This window comes from Crinia signifera, chromosome 9 (genome assembly GCF_055691185.1).
Source record: "Crinia signifera chromosome 9, ASM5569118v1, whole genome shotgun sequence".
In the NCBI taxonomy this organism is placed as follows: Eukaryota; Metazoa; Chordata; class Amphibia; order Anura; family Myobatrachidae; genus Crinia; species Crinia signifera.
This window is the reverse complement of record NC_139225.1, coordinates 115,636,973-115,660,642: the sequence shown is the minus strand read 5'-3', so window position 1 is coordinate 115,660,642 and position 23,670 is coordinate 115,636,973. Positions and strand designations below refer to the sequence as shown.

Genomic DNA, 23,670 nt, shown 5'->3' with positions numbered 1-23,670 from the left:
TCGAGGCTTGGAGGGCGGCGTTCAGCACTATCAATTTTTCATCCAACAGCCTGAGGATGAAATGTAAACCACGTAATGTAAACCATAGTCAGGGTCAAAACGGATGCCTAGTAAAGCTGAATTCAGCACACATGTTTGGGAAAGTTCTTACTTACTAGTAGTTATTTTAAAGATTACTCCCTGACCTGTAGCACACAGCAAAGAGACATCTGATTTATAATTTAAAATGCTAGCAATATTAGAAAGTAGAAAAAAACATTTTCATTAGAAACCTATGACAAAAGTAAAGAAAAATACTGTGGTACTCTTGGTAACTAAACCAGAACACCTTGAAATTGCTGATTCAGTAAAGGCCCATACACACTGGGCGATTTTGAGCTGAAAGCCGCTTAAAACAGCGAGTGTGAGCGACTTTCAGCTCAAAGCCGCTCAGTGTGTATGGCCCGGCGATGAGCAGTGAGCGCTGCTGCACACCCCCGCACCATCGCCGGGAACGGTCATCTGCTGGTAATAGCAGCAGATGAGCGGCTTTCAGGACGGCTTTGCATAGCTCTGCGCTATGCAAAGCTGTCCTCCCCCCGCTGATGGCGCCGGGCAGGGGGAAAGCCGCTCAGTGTGTATGCACTGAGCTGCTTTCCCCCCAGCGATGATAGCGATCATCACTGTCCATACATGCTGGGCATAATTGCCCAGTGTGTATGGACCTTATGAGTTGTTGTTTTGCAGTTACTCTGTTCTGGGTGGCTGCATTTAAGGACCTGCCCAGCACAGGGCCAGGCCGTTCCGCATGCCGGCTCCCACCCCACAATGCAATCGCTACATTTTGCAACTGCATAGCTATTATGTGACCGCTGTGCTATACAGAAAAGTGCTCACATGTTATCGATAGCACTCTGGCTGCTAAGCCAGACGCAGGGCCACAAAATTAAGCTTTGACGTCACACAGCCAATGCAGCCCATCCCCGCAGAAGGTCCAGACATGACTACATTGTCCGGAATGCGCTTCCGCAAGGCGAGTTAACACCTTGAAAATGATGCGTTGCCGGGCCCTTAGACTGTGGTCTAATTTTTTGCAATGTGACTGCAGTTTCAGGGCTCCTGGACACACTCTGGTAATATTTGAGTAATTTGCAACCACATCTGAATGAAGCCCTTAGCTAGTGATGTGCAACAGGAAGGTCTTTCTAGCTTCCATTGCAGTCTCCAGCTCTTTCCTACCTTGTTGTCATATGTATTTGTTAGAGCATGTATTGCTTGTGTATACTGCACGCTGATGTGTTTTTCCAGATATGACTCTTTCTTTTATCAAATGAAGTAAATAATGCATCAAATGAACTTATTACTGTTGGTGATGATCAGTTCTGATTTGCTAAGACACAAACACACCCAAACGTTGGGTTTGCAAATCAAACCCAATCTCATTTTAGATCCCTTGGGATTCCGAGTAGAACAGAGTCTCGTTTTTTGTCTTGACAAGAATGACTGGAGACAAACGTTATTGATGATAATAATACGATAGGATCCAGTGTGTCAGATGATGTGTACCGGGCTGCCTATCATTGGTACTAACTATTTTTTAGTTTTGTCAAGAAAAGCAGTGGTTGAATGATTGTTGTTTTGCTATTCGTACAAATAATACTATACTGTTTTGCAACCGCATTATCCATAACCGTTAGAAGCAGTGAGATGGAGCCACTGGCCAAATATACCGCTGTGGACATTGCCGGAGAACCTGTCTGCGGGAAGATACTGCAGAACAGGAAAACTCACATATATAATACCCCTATCACCGTGTATTCTGCCATTGTTTAGGAAGGAAAGTTTACAGTTGCAAAACAGTATCGATTTGTTTTGTAGGAATAGTCATACAAAAATCGGGAATTGTTCATCGGATAGTCAGCAACTGGGTCGACATGCCGTAACAATTACATGGGTTAGGTCGACACAAGGATTCGGTCGACATGGGGTTTTGTTTTACGATTTTTTTTTGTCCTGAATGTCCATACAGTCGATATGGACACCGAAATGTAGCACCGCGTCTGTTCGCCATACTTCAGGCTCGGCACACTATTTTGTTCTCCTACCACGCCCTAGTGGATGGTAGGGCATGAAATACTGCCTGTGAAAAACCCCATGTCGACATATTGACTGTCGACCTAATGCTTGTGTGGACTTAATGACCCTGTCGACCTAACCCATGTCGACCTAATGACCGTACCCCCTTCTAACATACTGAGACGATAGCATGTCACTGCTATAAGTGCACTACATGTTTACACTCTGAAAAGGTGACTTGTCCATAAGAGCCAATCCATTTCCTTTGCTGATTTCGTATTGGAGAAAAAAAGCTTACATCTAATTGGTTGGCACCTTTTATTCAGTCACCTGTAGAATAATTAAAAAGAAATGTTGTCTTGTGTGTGATGGCTGACCAGGTCATATTGTAACCTCTTGTGTTGTATTCTGTCACATTCTCTTTCAGATAATAATCGCTGTAAGCCAGCTGATTGCTGACGTCGCTCTTAGCGGAGGCTCCAGGTTCCAGGAATCACTTTCTATAATTAACAATTTTGCAAACAGTGACAGGGCAATGAAGGTATTGTACAGTTTCCAGTAATAATGGTACGGTTGTGGCATTGTGGTGATAGTTTGTGATGCTGAATAATAAGAGTTACAGCCATGGTGACTCACACTGACTGCAGAAAGCTTGTCCAAGAGGAAGTGTAGCTCAAGTACCAGTCCTAATGGCAGTTTACATTGTACACGGTATAGTCATCATTTCCTGGCCACAGTCTGCAGCCAGCAGCACCTATTGAATGACCAGTATAAACGAACAGGCCTAATCTTCCAGCCCTAGACTCTAATAAATGTTACATGTAGGGAAATATGGAAGGGGGGGCTATGACCACAGCTGTGCTGTGAGAGGGGGGCCATGACCACAGCTGTGTTGCTGCTCAGGCCAAGAAAATTCCACTACATGTTATTATGTAACATTTCCACTTCAGCAACCAAAAGATGCAAAACTTCTTAGTGTATTTATGGGCTACTGAGTCTTCATTATTACCTACTCCCTTTTATATTATGGTTAGATACGTATGTTTAATATCATTATTGACTTGATTAATGAACTTGGTGCCTAATCTAACTGGCAAGGATTAAATACAATTAAAACTGCTGCTTCTAGACAAGAGGCAATTGCTAATATCTGGATTAAATGATTGCACTATATTAACAATATTAATAAAAAGTAATTATGTGTTAATTAACACAAGTACAAATGGCAATATACATTTAATCATCAATTAATACATCAAGTGCATTAAAAACACAATTTGCGGGATGTAATGCCACCTGGGATCGGTGGCTGTATGGGATGCCAGCCAAACTGGCATGGGTTTGCCTTGTAAGTGATTGCCCCTTTAAGAAAAGTATGAGTTCTCCACGGGGTCCCACACTACCACCAAACTCAGGTGGCATTACATCCCGCCCCAATATCTTTGATCTGATTGACCGCTCTATGACAGGCATTAATGGTGCACTAGCTGCACTCACAGCACATATTAGTCATGCAGTCTTTCCCAAACTGATAGTTAGTAGCATTATCAGATAGTGATATATAAAGCAGCTCCTCCTCATGCCATTCATCTGGTTAGTACCTTTCAATTTCTGCATAATCAATAGCTCCTTTCAGACACAGTCCAGTGGGGATACATACGTATAACCGGCGATTATGATGCTATTGTTCAGAGTACTGACGCCGGCACACCTAAGAAGGGAATCCAGACGTGGGTCAGGTGTATATATATACTTATGCTCCCCGTGCTCCCCTAACCCTCCCTTCCCTACCCCACCTTTTGCAGGCTGACCCTAACCCTCCTTACCCCACTGCCTATACCTAACCCACCCTCCCCACAGCCCAACCATAATACCCCCCCTTGCAGCCTAACTCGAAGTCCCACCAAATGCCTAACCCCGCCCCCTTTCTCCAGCCTAACCATATCCCTCCTCTGTATACTTATATTCAGTATTCCAGCAGTCCGGATTCTGGCATCCTCATTGATTTCAGGATTCCGGCGCCGGTCTCCTGGTGGCAGCTGGAATGCCGGCGTCGGTATTGTGAATGCCGGCATCCCCACCACTGGGATGTTGAACGCATCCCTTACTCAGTACGCTGTAGCTGTTTCTAGACCACCCACATTTGTGGGATTGCAACATCAGTCGTCCTACCTCCCTGCCGCTATATATTCCACTGTGCAGTTAGATCAGGGGCTAAACAATGATTGAGTCCTTTTGGTCAGCCAGCCAGTGTCTTTTACAGCACAATTCCAGGAGCCGGTATATACAGTAGATGGGATTCTTGTAACACATTTTCCAGTCTCTCAATGTTGAGTAGTCAGCAACTTTGAAGCTGCTATCTATAAATATACAAACGTAGAAAAGAATACAAATTATGTTGTATAATATTACTGAATAAGTACACCATAAGCGTGAGGTAAAACAATAGTGTGGAAAGGGCTTCTTCCAAAGAAAATGCTAGTTGTGTACATGCATTTTGTGGGGTTTATATACTGTTATTGCTCATCCAGTGTGTATTTCTATCTTCTGAATCACTCCTCTTCTATACTACAAATAAAAAGAAAAATAATGTATAGTGCACACTATTTAACATTGAATTAAAAGCAATTGTTGCATCATAACCACTCAAATTAGTGCATAATTACAGCAGCATATTATAAACATATGCAACACATTCCAAGTAGATATTATAACAGAGATCACCTTCTGAATAAGTCCTTCAATGGATGGGAAAACCACTTCAACCCAGTATTGTATAAGAAATCCAACACCGGATAAATTCTCTAATTACAATGATTTCTGCCAGTCGACAGCTTTTCCTTCAGAAGTCAAAGATCTCACGAAACGAATCCGCACAGTTATCATGGCGACAGCTCAAATGAAGGAACATGAAAAGGACCCAGAAATGCTGGTAGACCTCCAGTACAGTTTGGCCAAGTCATACGCAAGCACCCCTGAGCTCAGAAAGACCTGGCTGGAGAGTATGGCCAAGATCCACGTGAAGAATGGAGACTACTCAGAGGTTAGTGGCTTATAGAGAGCAACAACCTTAGGAAGGGATTGCCCATTCAGTGAAAATAATACATTTACTATCTGTGCTTGTCTATTGTTATTTTGTTTTTCATTTGCATCAGGTTGATGTTACTGTCTTTTGAGCCTTGTAAAGTTAATTTTATGTCATTATTTGCTCTTTTATTTTTTAGCCTCTAGTTTCTGTTACATTAACAGAGGTGTTTAATAGGTACTTGTGTAGTTTCACAGCGCCACCCGATATCACGATGCGATTTAGTACCTGTTCATACCCCCACTATCCACTACGGCATGGAGTTGATTTTATAAAGTGTGGCAAGCACAGCGAGCCACCGAGCCCAAAGTGTGGCGAGCAGACACGGATTACTTGACATGTATTCACTGAGCCCGAAGCGTGGCGAAAACAGCAAGCCCCGCAAGGCACCGTGGAATACATGTCAAGTAATCCGTGTCCCCTCGCGGGGCACGCTATGCTTGCCACGCTTCGGGCTTGGTGGCTCGCTGCGCTTGCCACACTATATAAAATCAACTCCATGCCGTAGTGGATAATGGGGGTATGAACAGGTACTAAATCACATCGCACATCGAATCGCATGCAAATTGCATGTGATTTTCTGGCGCCGTGAAACTACACAAGTACCGCTTAATACTACCTGATAGGGTGCTAAGTCGTGGATCTATACTTTACAAAATAAGATTTGTTTTGTTAATAGTAAGGTAATATTAGGAGCTCTGTAAAGCACCGTTCTCTTCTTGCCATTGCCAAGCAACTTGGATGCTGCTGACCACAAACATATTACTATCTTAGGGGCCTTGGCCCTTGCAAGCATCCTGATAAGTTCATAGGAGTTAAAAAAAAACATGGAGTGCAGGGCCTCCCTGCTGGTGATAGCATTCTTGCTTCTCTGTTCCTGCATGCTGTATGTTATATCTTTTCTGCTGTTTCCTACTAATCTTGACCTTTTGCTTATCTTACTGGATTCTCCTTGCCTCCCTCCTGTCCTGACTTTTTTTTAGCTTGTTTTGCTGGATTCTCCTTGCCTGCTGCCTGTCCTAACCTTCGGATCATTTCTGGTTGTTTTTCCACACCTGGTGCTGGTGTTCTTCTCTGCCTGCTGTCTGCTTCAGTACCTTACCTCTCTCCATATTCCTATGCTTACTGACATTTAGATAAGTCCCTACTACGCTGAGCTTGAAGCCCTGGAGGGGCATCCAAGCACCTGTGAGTATATTGCACTCTGTGGGGAAAATACAGATTTCTACAGATGAGGTCCTCTGTACTGTATGTCTGGCTTTAGGAATTCAGTTAATGCTCAGTGAAAAGCCTAAAATGTAACATGATAAAACATGATGGTATCGTTCTAAACATTCACTATAATATCCCTTTAATCTAGGACACATCAATTACACAGGTCTGTGGCTCATGCCGATTTTGAGTCTGAATTTCACCTGATTTTAATTAGCCACAAAACCACTGATATGTGTGTGTCTCTGATTAAAGGGATATAGAAATCCTGCCTGGGTTGCATTATACAGATATAGGGGGATATTCAGTCCTGGGCGCTATTTCCGACAGCATTGAAGGCGGAATTCGACAAAACAGATCCAACTTTAAAACCAGTCAGATCTGTTTTGTCGAAAACGGCCGTGGATTGTCGAATTCATGTAACTCAACAGTCCACAGCCGTTACGTCTGACGCTCCCTCTTTTCGACAGTGGACAGGCAGAACATTGAATTCTGCCTGTCGAATTATGGTCGAACAGGGACAAAAAACACCAGTCGGAATCCCGGGCTGTTTTCACCCTGCTCGACCGTAATTCGACAGGTGGAATTCAATGTTCCGGCTGTCCACTGATGAAAAATACCACATTGATAGACCCCCCATAGCACGGATGGAGGCGGGGAGCTCCGTTGGAACAGGGCATGCGAGTGTCTCATGTGCGCGCCCCATTCTGACGGCTGTCAGGGCCTGGCGGCTGGTGGGGCATGCATGAGAGGGGCTCTATCTGTAGTGCAAAGCACAAATAGCACATTGCACCGTGTATGGGTACCTTCATATTGTGTGTCCAGCTTTAATCTCACTTAACCTGTTACATCAGCCCCACCTGCAGCATATCATGGTTTTTCCCAGCTGCTTGCTTCTTTGCTTTTATATAAATTGAGCCAATAGAGTGAACATGCTGCCATTGCATATCCAATGTACCGTAGTACAAATTCCCTAAATGTATTGTTAAACTCCAGACCACTGTGTACACTGACAATTGTTGCAGAAAAAGATTTTATATGAATGTGCCCTTGGCAACTGTGGTGTAGAGATAGATATCGGTCCGTTCCAGTGCCTGGCTATTTTCTCTATATCTAGTGTTGGCTTCTCAGATGCAGTGATGCTTTACCTGACCATCCTGAACTGTGGAGCTGGGGTCACTAACAATATCGGGTTCCAGCTTTACATCCCCTTATCCCACAAACATAGATAGGGTTCATTCACTCTCAGTTTCAAAATAAACATTAATTAAGTAAAAATGTAATCAATTTAGTAAATATAAAGTACAGATTTGCTTATTTGACGGGTTGCTTATGATTTGCTGTTTATGAACAGAAATCTCAATTTTACTCATTTATTGATTTTGTTTATTTTTGAATGGTTTTATTTTTAAGGGGGTTTTGTTTTATTTTTTTGTTTTTATTCACTGTCCAATATAGACTAAGCTAGAAGAGAAGACCTTTTTCTTTCCATTTAAACTATAATTTTTACTTTTAATAAAGTAGTGAATAAAGACTTTGTGGAGTGTTTTCCCCAATCTACAGTAAAATTGTTTTAGGTAGTGGTGTGTAACTACACCAACCTCCTCTGCATTATAATGCACTGTGTATAATGTTTATCTGGGCCATTTCGACCCTGTTTAGGGTTATTTGTTATGCTGGTACAAGTTGTGTTGCCCAGCGTGGATGGGAAGTGTCCCGGGGCTGGTCCAGACTGCTCAATATAGGCACAAATCCAGTGCTGACAATCAAAAGGTCGATGTGAGTTAAAAAAAAAAATAACCGAATGTCTACATGGACTCCGTCAAAATGGTCCACCTAGTAGCCATATTCACATTCTCTTGGGCTGCAAGCTGCTTTGGAGTTTTGCTGTATAAGGATTATTAGCTGTGACATTTTACCATGTGTAGTCATTCCGTTGACAACACAACAAAGTCATAATATTTATGTGTCCTAAAATGAATACCTGTATTGACCAGTACATGATGGATTCCTTCTTGTTGTAGGCTGCAATGTGTTGCATCCACGTAGCTGCTCTGGTTGCTGAATTCCTCTACAGAAAAAGTAAGATTCTCTGTTCTAAATAGAAATAGATTTAAGCATCGGTTTGAATGCGTATCTGCCATCATACTGTAATGGGGCTACTAACATTCTGTGCTCAAAGGGGCGCACTCAGCACTGCATTCCTAAATAATTTTACATCATGTCCACACTCTCCTGTCCCTTCCAAGCAACATAACACATTTTGTATAGCAAACTTACAGAGGTCGCATCCACAAATGGAGTGAAAAATACCTCATACAAAGTCACAAAAGAACATACACATACGAACGTTTACCAGCTAATGGCCAAATCGATGTGTTCTAGGACATTTCTGGCAATGCTTCTGTGTATGAGTACACCCAACTACACTTTCATTATTGACAACACAAAGAAGCCAATTAAAATCCATAGCTTCTGAACTGTCACCCATCGCTGCCAGATACAGAAGTGCCACCTTCCAAACTAATTATTAGACCCTTAGGGTGAAATTTAATAGGATGAGAGATTCAGAAAGTGAGAGATTTGGTAAGAAATCTTCAGTTATTTCTAAAACGGCTTTCCTATATACTGCTAAATCAAACTGGTTTTGCAGTATAAATGATTGCCGCTTTAAAAATACCTGGAGATTTCTTACCAAATCTCTCACTTTCTGAATCTCTCATCCTATTAAATTTCACCCTTAATCTCACAAATAAGATCCGCCATTTGTGTCCTCCTGCTTATTTTCATCTTCCTCACTTTATGAGATTGCCTGTGTAAAGCTGGCCATACATCTACAGATCGATTGTCAGATTGGGCTGGTTGGAACAAACACCTGGTAATATCTGAATGGCAGTTTGGCAGTTTTCCAGCATTTCAAAGCAAATGGTCAACTGTCATTTGCTCTCATCCATTACCAGGATTTTGTTCCAACCAGCCCAATCTGACAATCGATCTGTAGATGTATGGTTGGCTTTATATGCAAAACTGCCCTCACTAATGCAATCTCACAAGTGAACAGGCCAAATGATCACAGAATTCGCCATTATGAATGAATAGACCATGGATAGAACTTGGCCACATATTAGACCTTAAAATTTACAAATAATCATATTAGCGAATTTGGCCGTGATTTCAGCTCTAAATACAGCACCTTTCCTATTCATATTGCTGAAGCATGCCCGGATTAGTGAGATCCATTCGTGGTTCCCTATGTAACAAGTAAAGAAGGAGTTAAAAAAAAAAATGTCCCCTAAGCAAAACCAGTCCTGGGCTCTTTGAGCTGCTATTGGTTTCCGAAATACAGGGGAAAAATTGAGTAGGGTTCCCCTGTACTTCAAAAACCAGAACTGGTCTCTTGGACAGGTCCTGCTTCCAAAAATACTTGGGTAAAAAAAAAGTAGGGGACCCCTGTATATTTCAAAGCAGCACCAGGCTCCAACAGTCAGCAGGGTAATGCCACAGTCGGAGGACATTTATTTATATAAGGTCCCCTGGCCATCACATTAAACCTGTGACTGCTCAGCCCTGGCCAGCAGTGGTGTAGCTAGGTGCCACGGTGCCCGGGGCAAGGGCATGTTTTGCGCCCCCCCCGATTTGTAGTAGGTGGGGCTCTTGCGCGGCGAAAAGGCCTTGCTTGTTGCCAAGGGGACTGACCTTGCTTGTTGCCAAGGGAGCTGACCTTGCTCGTTGCCAAGGGGACTGACCTTGCTCGTTGCCAAAGGGACTGACCTTGCTCGTTGTCAAGGGGACTGACCTTGCTCATTATATACAACATACAGTAGAGCCCATTATTGATGTTACTTCGCACAGTAGTACCCCTTATAAACATTACACCACACAGTAATGACCCTTATACACTTAATGCCACAGTGCTAGTGCCTTTTTATGAAACTGCTCCTTTGCTAGTCAACCAGAATGAGGGCCATAATGCCCAGAGTAGTACCCAAAAAAGATAATGCACAGGGTAGTGCCCAGTACATATTCCAATGGAGCCACCACCATCGGGTGCGCCGTTCGCCAGGACATGTCCATTGCCGGGAATGGGGCACACAAGCGTTTAACTCACATGCACGCCATTTGCCAGGAGCTCTATCTCTAGTGCCCAATACATATAATGCCCCAGAGTGCCCAATACATATAATGCCGCAGACTGCCCAATACATATAATGCCCCAGAGTGCCCAATACATATAATGCCAAGAGTGGTGCCCAATACACCATATTGCCCAGAATAGTGTCCAATACATACTGTATGACACTTCCTTTTCTTAAATGTGCAGCGGCCAGCCTCTTCCCTAGTATTAGTTACCTCCTCTGCTGCAGTCAGTGCCTCCTCCCGGCAGCCAGATCCTTCTCCCGTCAGCCAGCCAGCTTCTTCTGTCCTCCAAGTGTCTGTAGGAGCAGCAGCTTTCGGCTCCTCTCTCCTCTCCAGTCACTGCAGCCATGTCTCCTCACTGTGAGGGCAGCATCATGGTCAGTGAGCGATCCGTGATGCTGTCTATTTAGAGCCGCTGCTGCGCCACATGTGCGGCGCGCTGAGCCCGCTGCCTGTCATATTTTGACAGGAGCAGGCTGCGGCGACAATCAGCAGTGGTGTCAGAAAGGGTAGCGCCTCTCTTGCGGGCGACAGGAGTAAGCTAGCGTGTGGGTGGGCGTGCGGGGCGGGCGGGTGGTACCGGCTGGCTGCAGTAACCTAGCGGGTTGGTGGGTTCAGCGGGTGGGCGCCAGCAGGAGTCTAGCACGGTCGCACAGTGCACTCTGTGTCTGACGCTGGGCAGAGCAGGCGAGCAGGGCGGGAGAGCCGGCGGCAGAGAGCACAGCTCCGGTGCCAGGTGACATCCCTGCGCCTGGAGCTTGTGCTCCACCGGCTCCGCCCTAGCTACGCCTCTGCTGGCCAGGGTCCTCTCCCAGGCCACCCAAGGCCAGGGCTGAAGCCCAGGGCTACCCCCGAGCGGTGGGTGCCGGGTTGATAATAATTTGGTGTAAAAAAAAAAAAATTATCATATTGGATTTGGCTGTGGTGCAATAAGTCCCAGCAAGCCTCCCCTATATGCAATTACTTGGAGAACCACAAGTACCTGCATGCTGGGACTTTTTTTTTTTAAAACTCTTTACTTTTGACACTTAGAAGCATCGCACGGATCTCACTGATTTGTGTGATGCGTCAGGGTCGGCTGTCTTTGGCTGCGGATAAATTTGGCAGCCAAATACGAATGAGGTCATTATCGGAAAATCAAAATCTTGAGAACTCGGCAGCTAGGTAAATTGGCTGAGTTCTAATGCCAAAATTACAGCCGAACCTGTTCGTACCCATTTGTACAGCGGCTTTGCCATTACGGCTGAGCTTGGTAAACTTCCCCCTAAGAGAGTGGAAGAAACAGAATGAAGAAGGAAAAGATGACAGAGAAAGATAGGCCTCAAATCTAGGGAATTAGGTAGTGATGCTGTATAGTAATGGTAGGAGGGGAGAAGCCACTCATCTCCTTAATGTTGGGTAGCAACCTAGCAATCAACTATTCTTGCATCTCTTAACTCCTCAACCAAAAACCCAAACATAGTGACTTACAGTGGTCAGTTTTTTATAGGCTAGCTATGGGTTCCAGATTGTCATAAAATCTTGAAGAGTTTTTAGCAGTTCATCCAAAGGTATAAAATGGGCCCAGACGGCACACCGTTCAATCATAGCAGCGGACTGGGATCACAGCCTTTGAGGTGCTAAGCATGTGCAGTAGCAATGGTTATTCAGACCTGATCGCACAGCTGTGAATTTGTAGGCCAGGTCATAATCGACAGACTGCACATGCATTCCGCCCTTGTTGAAAATAGCTGTCTTCCAAAATATGATTTTAACCTTGTCAAATGCACCTTTAAATCTTCTAAAGTTAGTAAGAAAGCAGAGCATACAGTGTTTTTCATTAAATTGTTATACAATCCTCCAGGCTACCTGGGAGACACAGGAATGGTGCAATAAAGCTTTAGGTCTCAGTGTTGCGCCTATGCTATGCTTCTAAATTCCTTATCTGTAATTATGCAAGACAAAGAAGCTCCACCCCTGCTGAGGTTTCCACAGAGTCATTTTCAGCAAAGGTATGAGACAGATGCGTGCATAACAGATGCAGATATAAGGGCCCCTTACAATTGTGAGATTTTGTCAGATTTGACCCAATTCAGGTGGATTGGGTCAATTTATCTGACAAAATCTGATGTGCCTTATGTTTAGGACCCAATGCACAATCCCGTGCCATTGGGTATAACGGAGAGATTGCAAGAGATTGATCCTCCTGCACATAGGATAAATCTCGAGTCATTCAGGTACAACTTGTTGGACAATAAGTTGGACAAGTGTAAGGGGGCCTTAAGATCCGCATTTTAAGCATTTCAGGTGTAGTACTGCATCTTGCTCAATACTACAATATTTGGTATACTAGGAAAGGGATCATTAGCACCCACTAAAGGAGCAAATCCAACCAATCTCTAGTGTTTCTTCCCCAAACCAGAAACCGCTCAGAAAAAGTTAATTTACAGTGAATCTGTGAGGGACAGGTTCTAACAATTGATTGGTCTTTTTTATGTCTTTAGCTTGAATTTCTTATTACGTTTTCATACAGTCACACAGAAATGGTAGTCGGCATATCACATATTGCCTGTCAGGATTGAGTATGAATAAGACGCGTTCTGAGTATAACTGTCCCCTAGTAGCTAGGAATAGTAAATGTACTGTAACTAGCCTGATCGCATCTTCCTCATTACAGAACTGTTCCACAGCGGCTGTTCTGTGTTTAAGAAGATCACGCCAAATATTGACGAGGAGGCAGCCATGAAAGAAGATGCCGGCATGCTGGATGTCTACTACAGTGAGGTGACATTATTAACGTGTTTCTTTGTTTCTGATTTTACCCTTCCGTCTTAAAAACTTTTAGGGAGCAGCCTGGTGGTAATATTAAAGATTTAGCCATGGGTATGGCAATGGTTAGGTACTTATCTTACCTTCTCTGCTTCACACTTTCTGTAACACTTGAATAATAACCTTCCAGACACTAATGCAACAGTGATTGGCGTTAATACAATAAATTGATTTAGGATATGCAGTTAGTATGACGTTACAATGCAACCCGGAACATGGCCGGCCTGCACCGGGTTTCCCAGCAAGGTTGCGATATGGCAAATTAATAAGTAAATATGCCACTGCCCACCTCTTCTACTGCACTTTGTAGATGGTCTCTTTTGGCTCTGGTCTTTTCACTTTCTGAGGCTGGTCGCTCAGTTTGAGCTGCCCTTTTTACTAGAGGAAATGGCTGTACTTGAGGCTTCAGAGTTCAGATTGGATTTCATCTGTTGGGACTGACACCTCTTTCTGAAGCTCCTATTAACCTCCTATTAAATCTTTGGTACTCTTTACCTAGCACGGCGCCCACGATCTTGATCGTGGGCATCGTGAGGTAAAAAATCGTGTCGGTCGCGTCGTATGCGGGCTAAACATGCCCGCACGCGATGCGATGCTCACGATTTCCCATTGAAATCCATGTTAAACATGGACATCGTGTCGGTCGCGTCGCGGCCGGCTATAAATGTGCACACGATGGCCCCGACGCGATGCCCACGATTTGCCATAGGAATTAATGTTAAAAGACCCGATGGACACGATTTTAATGTTAAATGGCTCAATGGACCCGATTTTAGCATAGGAAACAATGTTAAATGGGCCTTAGAGCCCAAATAATTACCCTGAACTCTGAAATGGCCCCCCCAATTTTGTACGCCACCCCACGATCAACGTGAACCCGAAGCGTGGCGAGCGCAGCGAGCCCGCGAGGGGCGGCGGTACGCGTCCTCCGACCTTTTCATACCCCCACTATCCACGTCGGCGTGGAGTTGAGAATAGAATAGTGTGGCGAGCGCAGCGAGCCACCGAGCCCGAAGCGTGGCGAGCGCAGCGAGCCCCGCGAGGGGGCGCGGATACCTTCAGAGGTAAACGCGTCCCCTCGCGGGCTTCACAGGTGTCCGCGTCGCCACGGACACCTGTGAAGCCCGCGAGGGGACGCGTCTAGCTGTGAAGGTATCCGCGTCCCCTCGCGGGGCTCGCTGCGCTCGCCACGCTTCGGGCTCGGTGGCTCGCTACGCTCGCCACACTATTCTATTCTCAACTCCACGCCGACGTGGATAGTGGGGGTATGAAAAGGTCGGAGGACGCATAAATGTACCCGCGATGGGCGCCGTGTTAGGTAAAGAGTACCAAATCTTTTAAGATTTTTCGCCACAAACTGCCAAAAGCTGACTTTTTCCCGAATTCACATATTTAATGAGATGCTAAAAACAACGATTTCCCTGCGAAATCGCACATTCTGAAAGTGCGAATTTTAGTCACGCCGGAACTCGCATCCAGAGGTTTTCCCATTGAAAAGTATACATTTTGCAAATTTAATGAGGTGCGAAATCGGAAAATGTGTGTAAAATTCGCCACATATGTAGACCAGGTTCTGACAGGCGAATTGGCCAGAACCCTGCACAGATCATTGAGATCTGTACATGGTCCTGTCTTAAAAAAGGTGTAAAAGTTTTTTGGTTTTTTTTTTTACACAAATTTGCATATTTCCTCAAATTCACACATTTTCATGCCTAAAAATCTCACATTTTCATGCCTAAAAATCGCACATTATCGCACTTAATCACACTTTTTTGCCCGGAATACGCACCTCATTAAATATGGGAATTCGCCGCAAAAAAATTTGAATTCAAAAAGTGCGATAAGGTGCGATTTCAAAATGTTACTAAAAATCGCATCCTATTAAATGTCACCCTTGATCTCTCTGATTGACCCAGACATATATCCAGTTTTCAGCACAGTCGAATAGCTGCCCATTTTCTGCAAAATTCTTAATAAAACCTTCCGGTCCTGCCAATTTCCTTCTTACACAACTGTAGCAAATATTTTTGTTCTGAAGCTGCAGTAGTTAATTGACCTTTGAACAAAATAGCATATGAGTCATAAAAAGAGAGTAGGTCCCCAGTCTTAAGTACAGTATGTGAGAGTGCACTAACATCCGGAGTAGCTGAAGCCAAACCTGTGAAAAACGGCATGCTAACCCAACATCTAAATCAGGGTTCTCAAACTCGGTCCTCAGACCCCACACCGTTCACGTTTTCCAGGTGACCCGGCAGGTGCACTCTTTACTCATTCACAGATTTTAAAAGATCACAGGTGGAGCTAATTATTTCACTTGTGATTCTTTGTGGAGACCTGCAAAACATGCACTGTGTGGGGTCCTTAGGACCGACTTTGAGAACCTGTGATCTAAACTAATAATCCGAAGGGTATAATCTACTATCATTTTATACCACAAATCCGGAAAAGCTGTCATTCCTTCGCCTTGGAGGAAGGCCCATGTGGTCTTGTCCACTGTGGTTGGGGTTAGCTCTCCTCGAGCGGGTATCCACGCCTAAAGGGTCGATTTGCCTTTTATTTCTTCTTCTTGTCGTTGTCATTGTCTGTCTCATTCTCACTGGCTGATGTACAAGAGATACCGAAGAGACAGTTATACCACAACCCCCAATGAAGGGCAATCAAGTACATCAGCCAGTGAGAATGAGACAATGACAAGAAGAAGAAATAAAAGGCAAATCGACCCTTTAGGTGTGGATACCCGCTCGAGGAGAGCTCTCCCCAACCATAGCGGACAAGACCACATAAAGCCACCAGACGGGGGGGCCAAAACAAATGAAAGTAAAAACTGTCATAGTTCAAAGCGAAAGTAAAAACGGTCAAAGCTCAAAGTGAAAGTATGAAGCAGAAGCCGTCATTTTGACCAGCTTTTAACTAGTCTGTTTCATAAAAATATACAGAACAATACTTGATTTTAAATGAACATTTCACTTATAGGTTATATTGTGTAGTCGTATATTTTTACAGCATGCCAGCAATTTTCTTGAAAAGGTCACTGAAATAGGTGCAATGTCGCTTTTATATAGTAATAGATTATTTGAATTAGAGCACAGGTTACATACTGTAGTTACATAGTTACATAGTAGGTGAGGCTGAATAAAGACTTGCATCCATCTAGTTCAACCTATGTTTAAAGTAGCTTATCCCTTGTTGTACTGTATGTTCTGATATTTTAAAGACAGATTATGTTACTTATTCGTACCCATGGATGCTTTTAACCAATAAATGTTTATCAAACCTTATTCTAAATATATTTATAGTGTCTGCCGACACCACTTCTCCAGGAAGAGAGTTCCAAAGTTTGATTGCTCTGACTGTAAAGAATTTTTTCTTATAGATAAACAAAAATTTTTTTCTTCTAATCTAAACTCGTGCCTCTCGTCCTACATTCCTTTCTAGTAGAAAAAAGGGTGTTTGACAGTTCCTTATATTGGCCCCTAATATATTTATACATGTTGAGCATATCCCCCCTTAAACGTCCTTTCTCTAGTGTAAATAGTCCCAAATTGTTTAATCTCTCCTCATAGCTCAAAGTCTCCATTCCCCTAATAAGCTTTGTTGCTCTTCTTTAGATTTTTTCTAATTCTATGATGTCCTTTTTATAGTGTGGGGCCCAGAATTGTACTCCATATTCGAGGTGCGATCTAACCAATGATTTGTACAGAGGCGCATGACCTTGCATTTGTTCACATTGAACCTCATCTTCCACTTTTTTGCCCACTCATCTAGATTGTGTGGTGACATCTTCTGATGATTTAATAACTCTGCTCAGTTTTGTATCGTCTGCAAAGATGGATACATTGCTGAGTAACCCTATCCCAATATCGATAATAAAAATGTTAAATTAAATGGGCCCAAAAACCAAACCCTGTGGCACTCCACTTATTACTGATATCATATTAGATATGGCACTGTTCACGACCACTCTTTGTTCTCTATTACACAGCCAGTTCCCTACCCATCTACAGATATTTGCCCCTAATCCCATGTTCTCCATTTTATTTATCAACCTCTTGTGTGCTACTGTGTTGAAGGCTTTAGCAAAATCTAGGAAAATCACATCTACAGTGTTTCCATTATCAAGGTTTTTGCTAACCTCTTCATAGAAACCAAGTAGATTAGTTTGGCATGAACGATTTTTCACAAACTCACGCTGGTTATTACTACGTTAACTATGAAGGTCTAAATATTCCTGGATACCATCTCTTAAAAACCCTTCAAATAGTTTACCCACTATTGATGTTAAACTAACAGGTCTGTATTTAGGGGGATCCTCCTTTTTTCCTTTTTTGAATAATGGCACTACCTCTGCTATTCTCCAGTCTTTTGGTACCTTTCCTGATGATAGTGAATTATTAAAGATATAATGTAGAGGGGAAGCTAATTCCTTCCTTAATTCCATTAGTATCCTAGGATAAATCCCATCTGGCCCAGGTGATTTATTTGTTTTGATTTTGCTGAGCCTCATTATTATTTCCTCGGTAGAGAATTCAATATTGAGATCCGGCTGTTCATCCCATTTGTGGTATGTGTGCGTTCCACAGTCTGCTCTCCCTTAGTAAACACTGATGAGAAGAACTCATTGAACAGTTCTGCTTTTCCCTTGTCCTCCGTAAAACTTTTTCCATTGATATCGGTTAGTGGGCCTATGTTGTCCTTAATTATACGACTGCTTTGTAACCCTCCGATGTCGTAGAAATTCGTATTAGCGGCCGTATATACGGCCGCTAATACGAATTATTTCTAGCAGTCTGCACGGATCAGTCAGATCCGTGCAGGCTGCAATGTGTAAAAAAAAATAGAAAAATAAATAAATAAATAAAAAAACGGCGTGGGGTCCCCCCCTACAGCCGAAACCAGCACCAGGCTGACAGAGCCTGGAGCCGGTAATTAAAAATCAGGGAACCCGACAAATAGGGTTTCCCCGATTTTTAACAACCAGCCCCAGGCTCCTGCTCTGGGGCTGGTTCCCAAAATACGGGGGACAAAATGACTAGGGGTCCCCCGTATTTTAAGAACCAGCCCCAGGCAAAACCAGCCAGCAGGGTAATGCCACAGCCGGGGGGAGACTTTTTATGCAAGTCCCCCCGGCCAAAGCATTCAGCCCTACCGACCAGTCAGCCTGGCCAGGGGCCCTGGGGGAGTGGGGACCCCCCCAATAAAGGGGTCCCCCCCCTCCAGGACTTACCTGACCAGGCTGAAGCCTGGTGCTGTCCTCGATGCCCCTGGGCGGTGGGCATCGAGCTGATGGTTTGGTGTAAAAAATAGAATAAAAACCATTGTCTTTTACTGGTGAACTATGAGTCCCAGCAAGCCTCCCCCGCAAGCTGGGACTTGGAGAACCACAAGTCCCAGCCTGCGGGGCATTAAAGGGCCCGCTGGGTCTTGTAGTTCCACAGTAAAAGAAAGAGTTAAATAAACACACTGACACACGTGAAAAATAAAAGTTTAATACATACATAACACATACATACTGATACTTACCTTTCTTGATCCCGTAGGTAGCCCTGGTCCTGATGTCCTGTGTCGTCCATGTCGGCTGTCTGCGTCGTCCTCCAGGTCCATGTCGACGGTCCGTGTCGTCCTCCAGGTCCATGGCGGTGTCCGGGTCCGAAGAAATCCATGTTGGAGCTGTGGAAGGAAATCCTACTCACCTGTTCCTGCGCTGAAGAAGTCTTCTCTTGATCCGACGTAGTCCAGGTAATCTTCCTGCTGTCGCCGGTCCCCGCTGTCTGCGCTGTCTCTGCATCGCGCTGAGGAGAGATGCTGAAGTTTCATATTCGGCGCCTCTCCTCAGACTGAATTCTATTGGCCGCCTAGCAGGCCAATCAGGAGCCGAGAAAGTCGGCTCCTGATTGGCCTGCTAGGCGGCCAATAGAATTCAGTCTGAGGAGAGGCGCCGAATATGAAACTTCAGCATCTCTCCTCAGCGCGATGCAGAGACAGCGCAGACAGCGGGGACCGGCGACAGCTTGAAGATTACCTGGACTACGTCGGACCAAGAGAAGACTTCTTCAGCGCAGGAACAGGTGAGTAGGATTTCCTTCCACAGCTCCAACATGGATTTCTTCAGACCCGGACACCGCCATGGACCTGGAGGACGACACGGACCGTCGACATGGACCTGGAGGACGACGCAGACAGCCGACATGGACGACACAGGACATCAGGACCAGGGCTACCTACGGGATCAAGAAAGGTAAGTATCAGTATGTATGTGTTATGTATGTATTAAACTTTTATTTTTCACGTGTGTCAGTGTGTTTATTTAACTCTTTCTTTTACTGTGGAACTACAAGACCCAGCGGGCCCTTTAATGCCCCGCAGGCTGGGACTTGTGGTTCTCCAAGTCCCAGCTTGCGGGGGAGGCTTGCTGGGACTCATAGTTCACCAGTAAAAGACAATGGTTTTTATTCTATTTTTTACACCAAACCATCAGCTCGATGCCCACCGCCCAGGGGCATCGAGGACAGCACCAGGCTTCAGCCTGGTCAGGTAAGTCCTGGAGGGGGGGGACCCCTTTATTGGGGGGGTCCCCACTCCCCCAGGGCCCCTGGCCAGGCTGACTGGTCGGTAGGGCTGAATGTTTTGGCCGGGGGGACTTGCATAAAAAGTCTCCCCCCGGCTGTGGCATTACCCTGCTGGCTGGTTTTGCCTGGGGCTGGTTCTTAAAATACGGGGGACCCCTAGTCATTTTGTCCCCCGTATTTTGGGAACCAGCCCCAGAGCAGGAGCCTGGGGCTGGTTGTTAAAAATCGGGGAAACCCTATTTGTCGGGTTCCCTGATTTTTAATTACCGGCTCCAGCCTCTGTCAGCCTGGTGCTGGTTTCGGCTGTGGGGGGGACCCCACGCCGTTTTTTTTTTTATTTATTTAATTTTTCTATTTTTTTACACCGAAGCCTGCACGGATCTGACTGATCCGTGCAGGCAAAAACGCAAATACGACATGAAAATGGTGTTCTATTTTCCTGTCGTATTTGCGTGGGTGTTTTACACCACTAAGCAGCCGTATTATCCATACGGCTGCTTAGTAAATCAGAAACCACCATTCTTTTGAATGGTGATTTCTGTCGTATTCTATCGATGGTGTAGACATTCGTATTTGTAACTACAAATACGAATGTTCCATCTTTAGGACTACGAATTGTTGTATTTTTGGGATTGTAAATCCCGAAAATACAAATTCGTAAAAAAAAGGTGTATTTCTCCCTACGAATACACCTTTTTTCTACGAATCCATTTTGGTAAATGTCCCCCTTACTATCCCGAAAATACGGCAATTCGTAGTCGTATTGATGTGCTATCAATACGACTACGAATTGCCATATTTTAGGGATAGTAAATGTCAAAAATAAGTGTATTTCTGGATACAAATACATCTATTTTTTACAAATTTCCGGTACTTGTGAGTTATCTGGACGCCCGATTTTTTGATTGTATGCCTTAAGTTAAGGCATACAATCAGATGCGATGCGATATCGCATCGCATCGCATGCGACCATCGGATGCGATGACCCGATTTTTCCATAGGAATCAATGTTAAAATGATTCCTATGGAAAAAGGGGTCCTTTTCATACCCCTACTATCCAAGTGGGCATGGAGTTGGATATAAACCTGTGGCGAGCGTAGCGAGCCACCGAGCCCGAAGCGTGGCGAGCGAAGCGAGCCCCGCGAGGGGACGGTATTCCGTGTCCCCTCGCGGGGCTCGCTACGCTCGCCACGCTTCGGGCTCGGTGGCTCGCTACGCTCGCCACAGGTTTATGTCCAACTCCATGCCCACTTGGATAGTAGGGGTATGAAAAGGACCCCTTTTTCCCATTGAATTCCATGTTAAAATGGACTCAGTCCATTTTAACATTGATTCCTATGGAAAAATCGGGTCATCGCATCGCATCGCATCGCATCCGATGGTCGCATGCGATGCGATGCGATGTGCCCGATCCGACCCGATTTAGAAATCGGGCGTCCGGATAACTCACAAGTACCAAATTTCCTTTAGTAAATTTCCCCCTAAATGTGTAGATGTATGGCCAGCTTTAGTAATGAGTGCACCTGTCGGGCGACCTGGAAAACGTGAACTGTGCGGAGTCCTGAGAACGGAGTTTGAGAACCACTGAATTAGAACATTTGGATCATTATGTATGGCACTAATTCTTTATAGTAGTTTTCACTGCTACTGTTTTTCTGTCCCATCAGGAGGTGTTGGTGGAGTTACTGGAGCAGTGTGTGGACAGCTTATGGAAAGCAGAGAGATATGAAACCATCTCTGAAGTCTCAAAGATGCTTATTCCAATTTATGAAAAGAGACGGGAATTTGAGGTTTGTAGAAATACCACTATGCTGCACTACATTGTGCATGGTCTTATGTGTTCTGAAACTATTATGTGTGCTTTTCTTGCCAGGAGCGTTATGTCTATGGGATGGATTATACATACCTTTCAAAAGGAGACTTTGTTTCAGCATGTACCTATTTGGATGCATTTAAGGCCAATATCTGTTTCCTGATCACATGGCTGCTGTATACGCCCCACTGTAAAGGTCCATACATACTGGTTTATTTTTGCCCAGCGTGTATGAGCAGCGATGACATAAAAATTGTTGGCCGGATTATCGCTCAGTGCATACACACTGAGCTATTTTCACTGACAGTGAACCACTTTCCATAGTAGGAGAGTGTGGAAAGTGGCAACAGTCTGCTGGTGCTGACAGATGGAGGTTGCTGGTGGTGATGCAGGAGTGTGCATCTGTGCTCACCGCTCATCACGGGGCATACACACTGGCGGCTTTTGAGCTGAAACTAGCTACAGAGCCTTCTTCAGATAGCCTTCTCTGGATAGCCATGGTGAGCAAAGGCCTATTGTTCTCAGCTGCAATACAATACATAGAACAGTACAGTAGGAGATTAGTATAGGATTAAGTCCGACAGCTCTGGCTCATTTAGGGCCTTATTCTAGTTCAATCTTTCTGACAAAATCCTTCTTAGATGGACAAAACCATGTGCACTGCAGGTGGGGCAGATGTAACTTGTGCAGAGAGAATTAGATTTGGGTGGGGTTTTACTTCAAAGTGAGATCTATATTGCATTGTAAAAATAAAGCAGCCAGTATTTACCCTGCACAGAAACAAAATAACTCACCCAAATCGAATTCTCTCTGCACATGTTACATCTGCCCCACCTGCAGTGCACATGGTTTTGTCCATCTAAGAAGGATTTTGTCAGAAAGAGTGAACTAGAATTAGGCCCTTAATCTTATTAAAGGGCTAGATGAGGATGGCTCTATCTGTACATTCAGCTCAAAATCCCCCAGTGTGTATGGGCCTTAAGTGTTTTATGTGAAGCTGGTACTGCTTCATTAGTAAGGGTTGTAACCAAAAATGTCCATTATAAAGGGGGCCGTATTACATGCTGAAGGAGCATAATGGGCATGAGAGCCATATTAGAGTGGCTCTAAGGGCCTGATTCTGAGTCAGTCATGGCTTTATCTTTATACTAAGGTACCAGTCGTCGCAAGCTGATTAGGCAGGAGGGAAACCATCTGGTTCTCCCCCATGGATGGCAAAATTATTCGACATCGGCCAAAAACCATCGATGATTTTGAATCATCGATGGTCGATGGCCATCCCTACCCAGAACCAGTTGTGTCTGAATTTAAAGAGGTGCCAGACCACCAGATGCCAAAAAATTGATGGTCTACTTGTAACATAGTTTTTATGCGTGTTTACCCTCTATGCCACACAGGCAAGTGCTTATGTTTAGTCTCCTGGTTTGAGGTCATCTTGTGGGTTTCAGATTAGGAAATGCTGCTCAATACATGGTTTAACAGCCCTTTTTTTATAGCTTCAGATGAGGGTGTTCTGCAAGCAACACTGCCTGAAGCCAGTGGTCAGACTCTGGTCCTGCTTACTCCCAGTGGAGCAGTGAGTGCGGCTGGTGTCCATCTATTTGATTTGAGTGTCAGACTAATCTCTTCTTACTTACCCTGCTTCCTGGGTCCCAATGGGCATCAGGAATGCATGGAGAGTGCAGTTTATCGTGGGGTGGCGTTAACAATGGGGGGGGGGGGGCATTTCACACATAAAATACCCATAAGGGTGGGTATACAATGAAAAATCGTGTCCATTGGCCCATTTAACATTGTTCCCTATGTTCAAATTTTTAATTGTCGGGGAAATCGCGTCGGTCGCGTCCATCACATACCTTAAGTTAAGGTATGCGATCACCTGCGACGGGCGCCATGCTAGGAAACAAGTACCGAATTTCTCAATAATAAACATTCAGCCTAGGGGTGCCATGAAAATTTCTGGATGCTCTAGGGCGCCGTGATTCAAAAAAGC

The 23,670-nt window shown here is 44.5% G+C and overlaps 1 protein-coding gene across 3 annotated transcripts in view; it reads left to right on the top strand.

Annotated features, from left to right (window-relative positions):
• Positions 1-23,670, top strand: part of DOCK11 (dedicator of cytokinesis 11) — a 249,713-nt gene that overhangs the window by 162,906 nt on the left and 63,137 nt on the right. For 2 of the 3 annotated variants that reach the window (XM_083159557.1, XM_083159556.1), the window contains 5 exons: positions 2,483-2,596; positions 4,883-5,098; positions 8,377-8,434; positions 13,146-13,252; positions 21,532-21,654. In XM_083159557.1, coding sequence (XP_083015683.1) covers positions 2,483-2,596; positions 4,883-5,098; positions 8,377-8,434; positions 13,146-13,252; positions 21,532-21,654 — 618 coding nt within the window. Of the gene's footprint in view, positions 1-2,482; positions 2,597-4,882; positions 5,099-6,123; positions 6,329-8,376; positions 8,435-13,145; positions 13,253-21,531; positions 21,655-23,670 lie in introns of those variants that run through there. The other variant, XR_014460735.1, reaches the window with a different exon arrangement.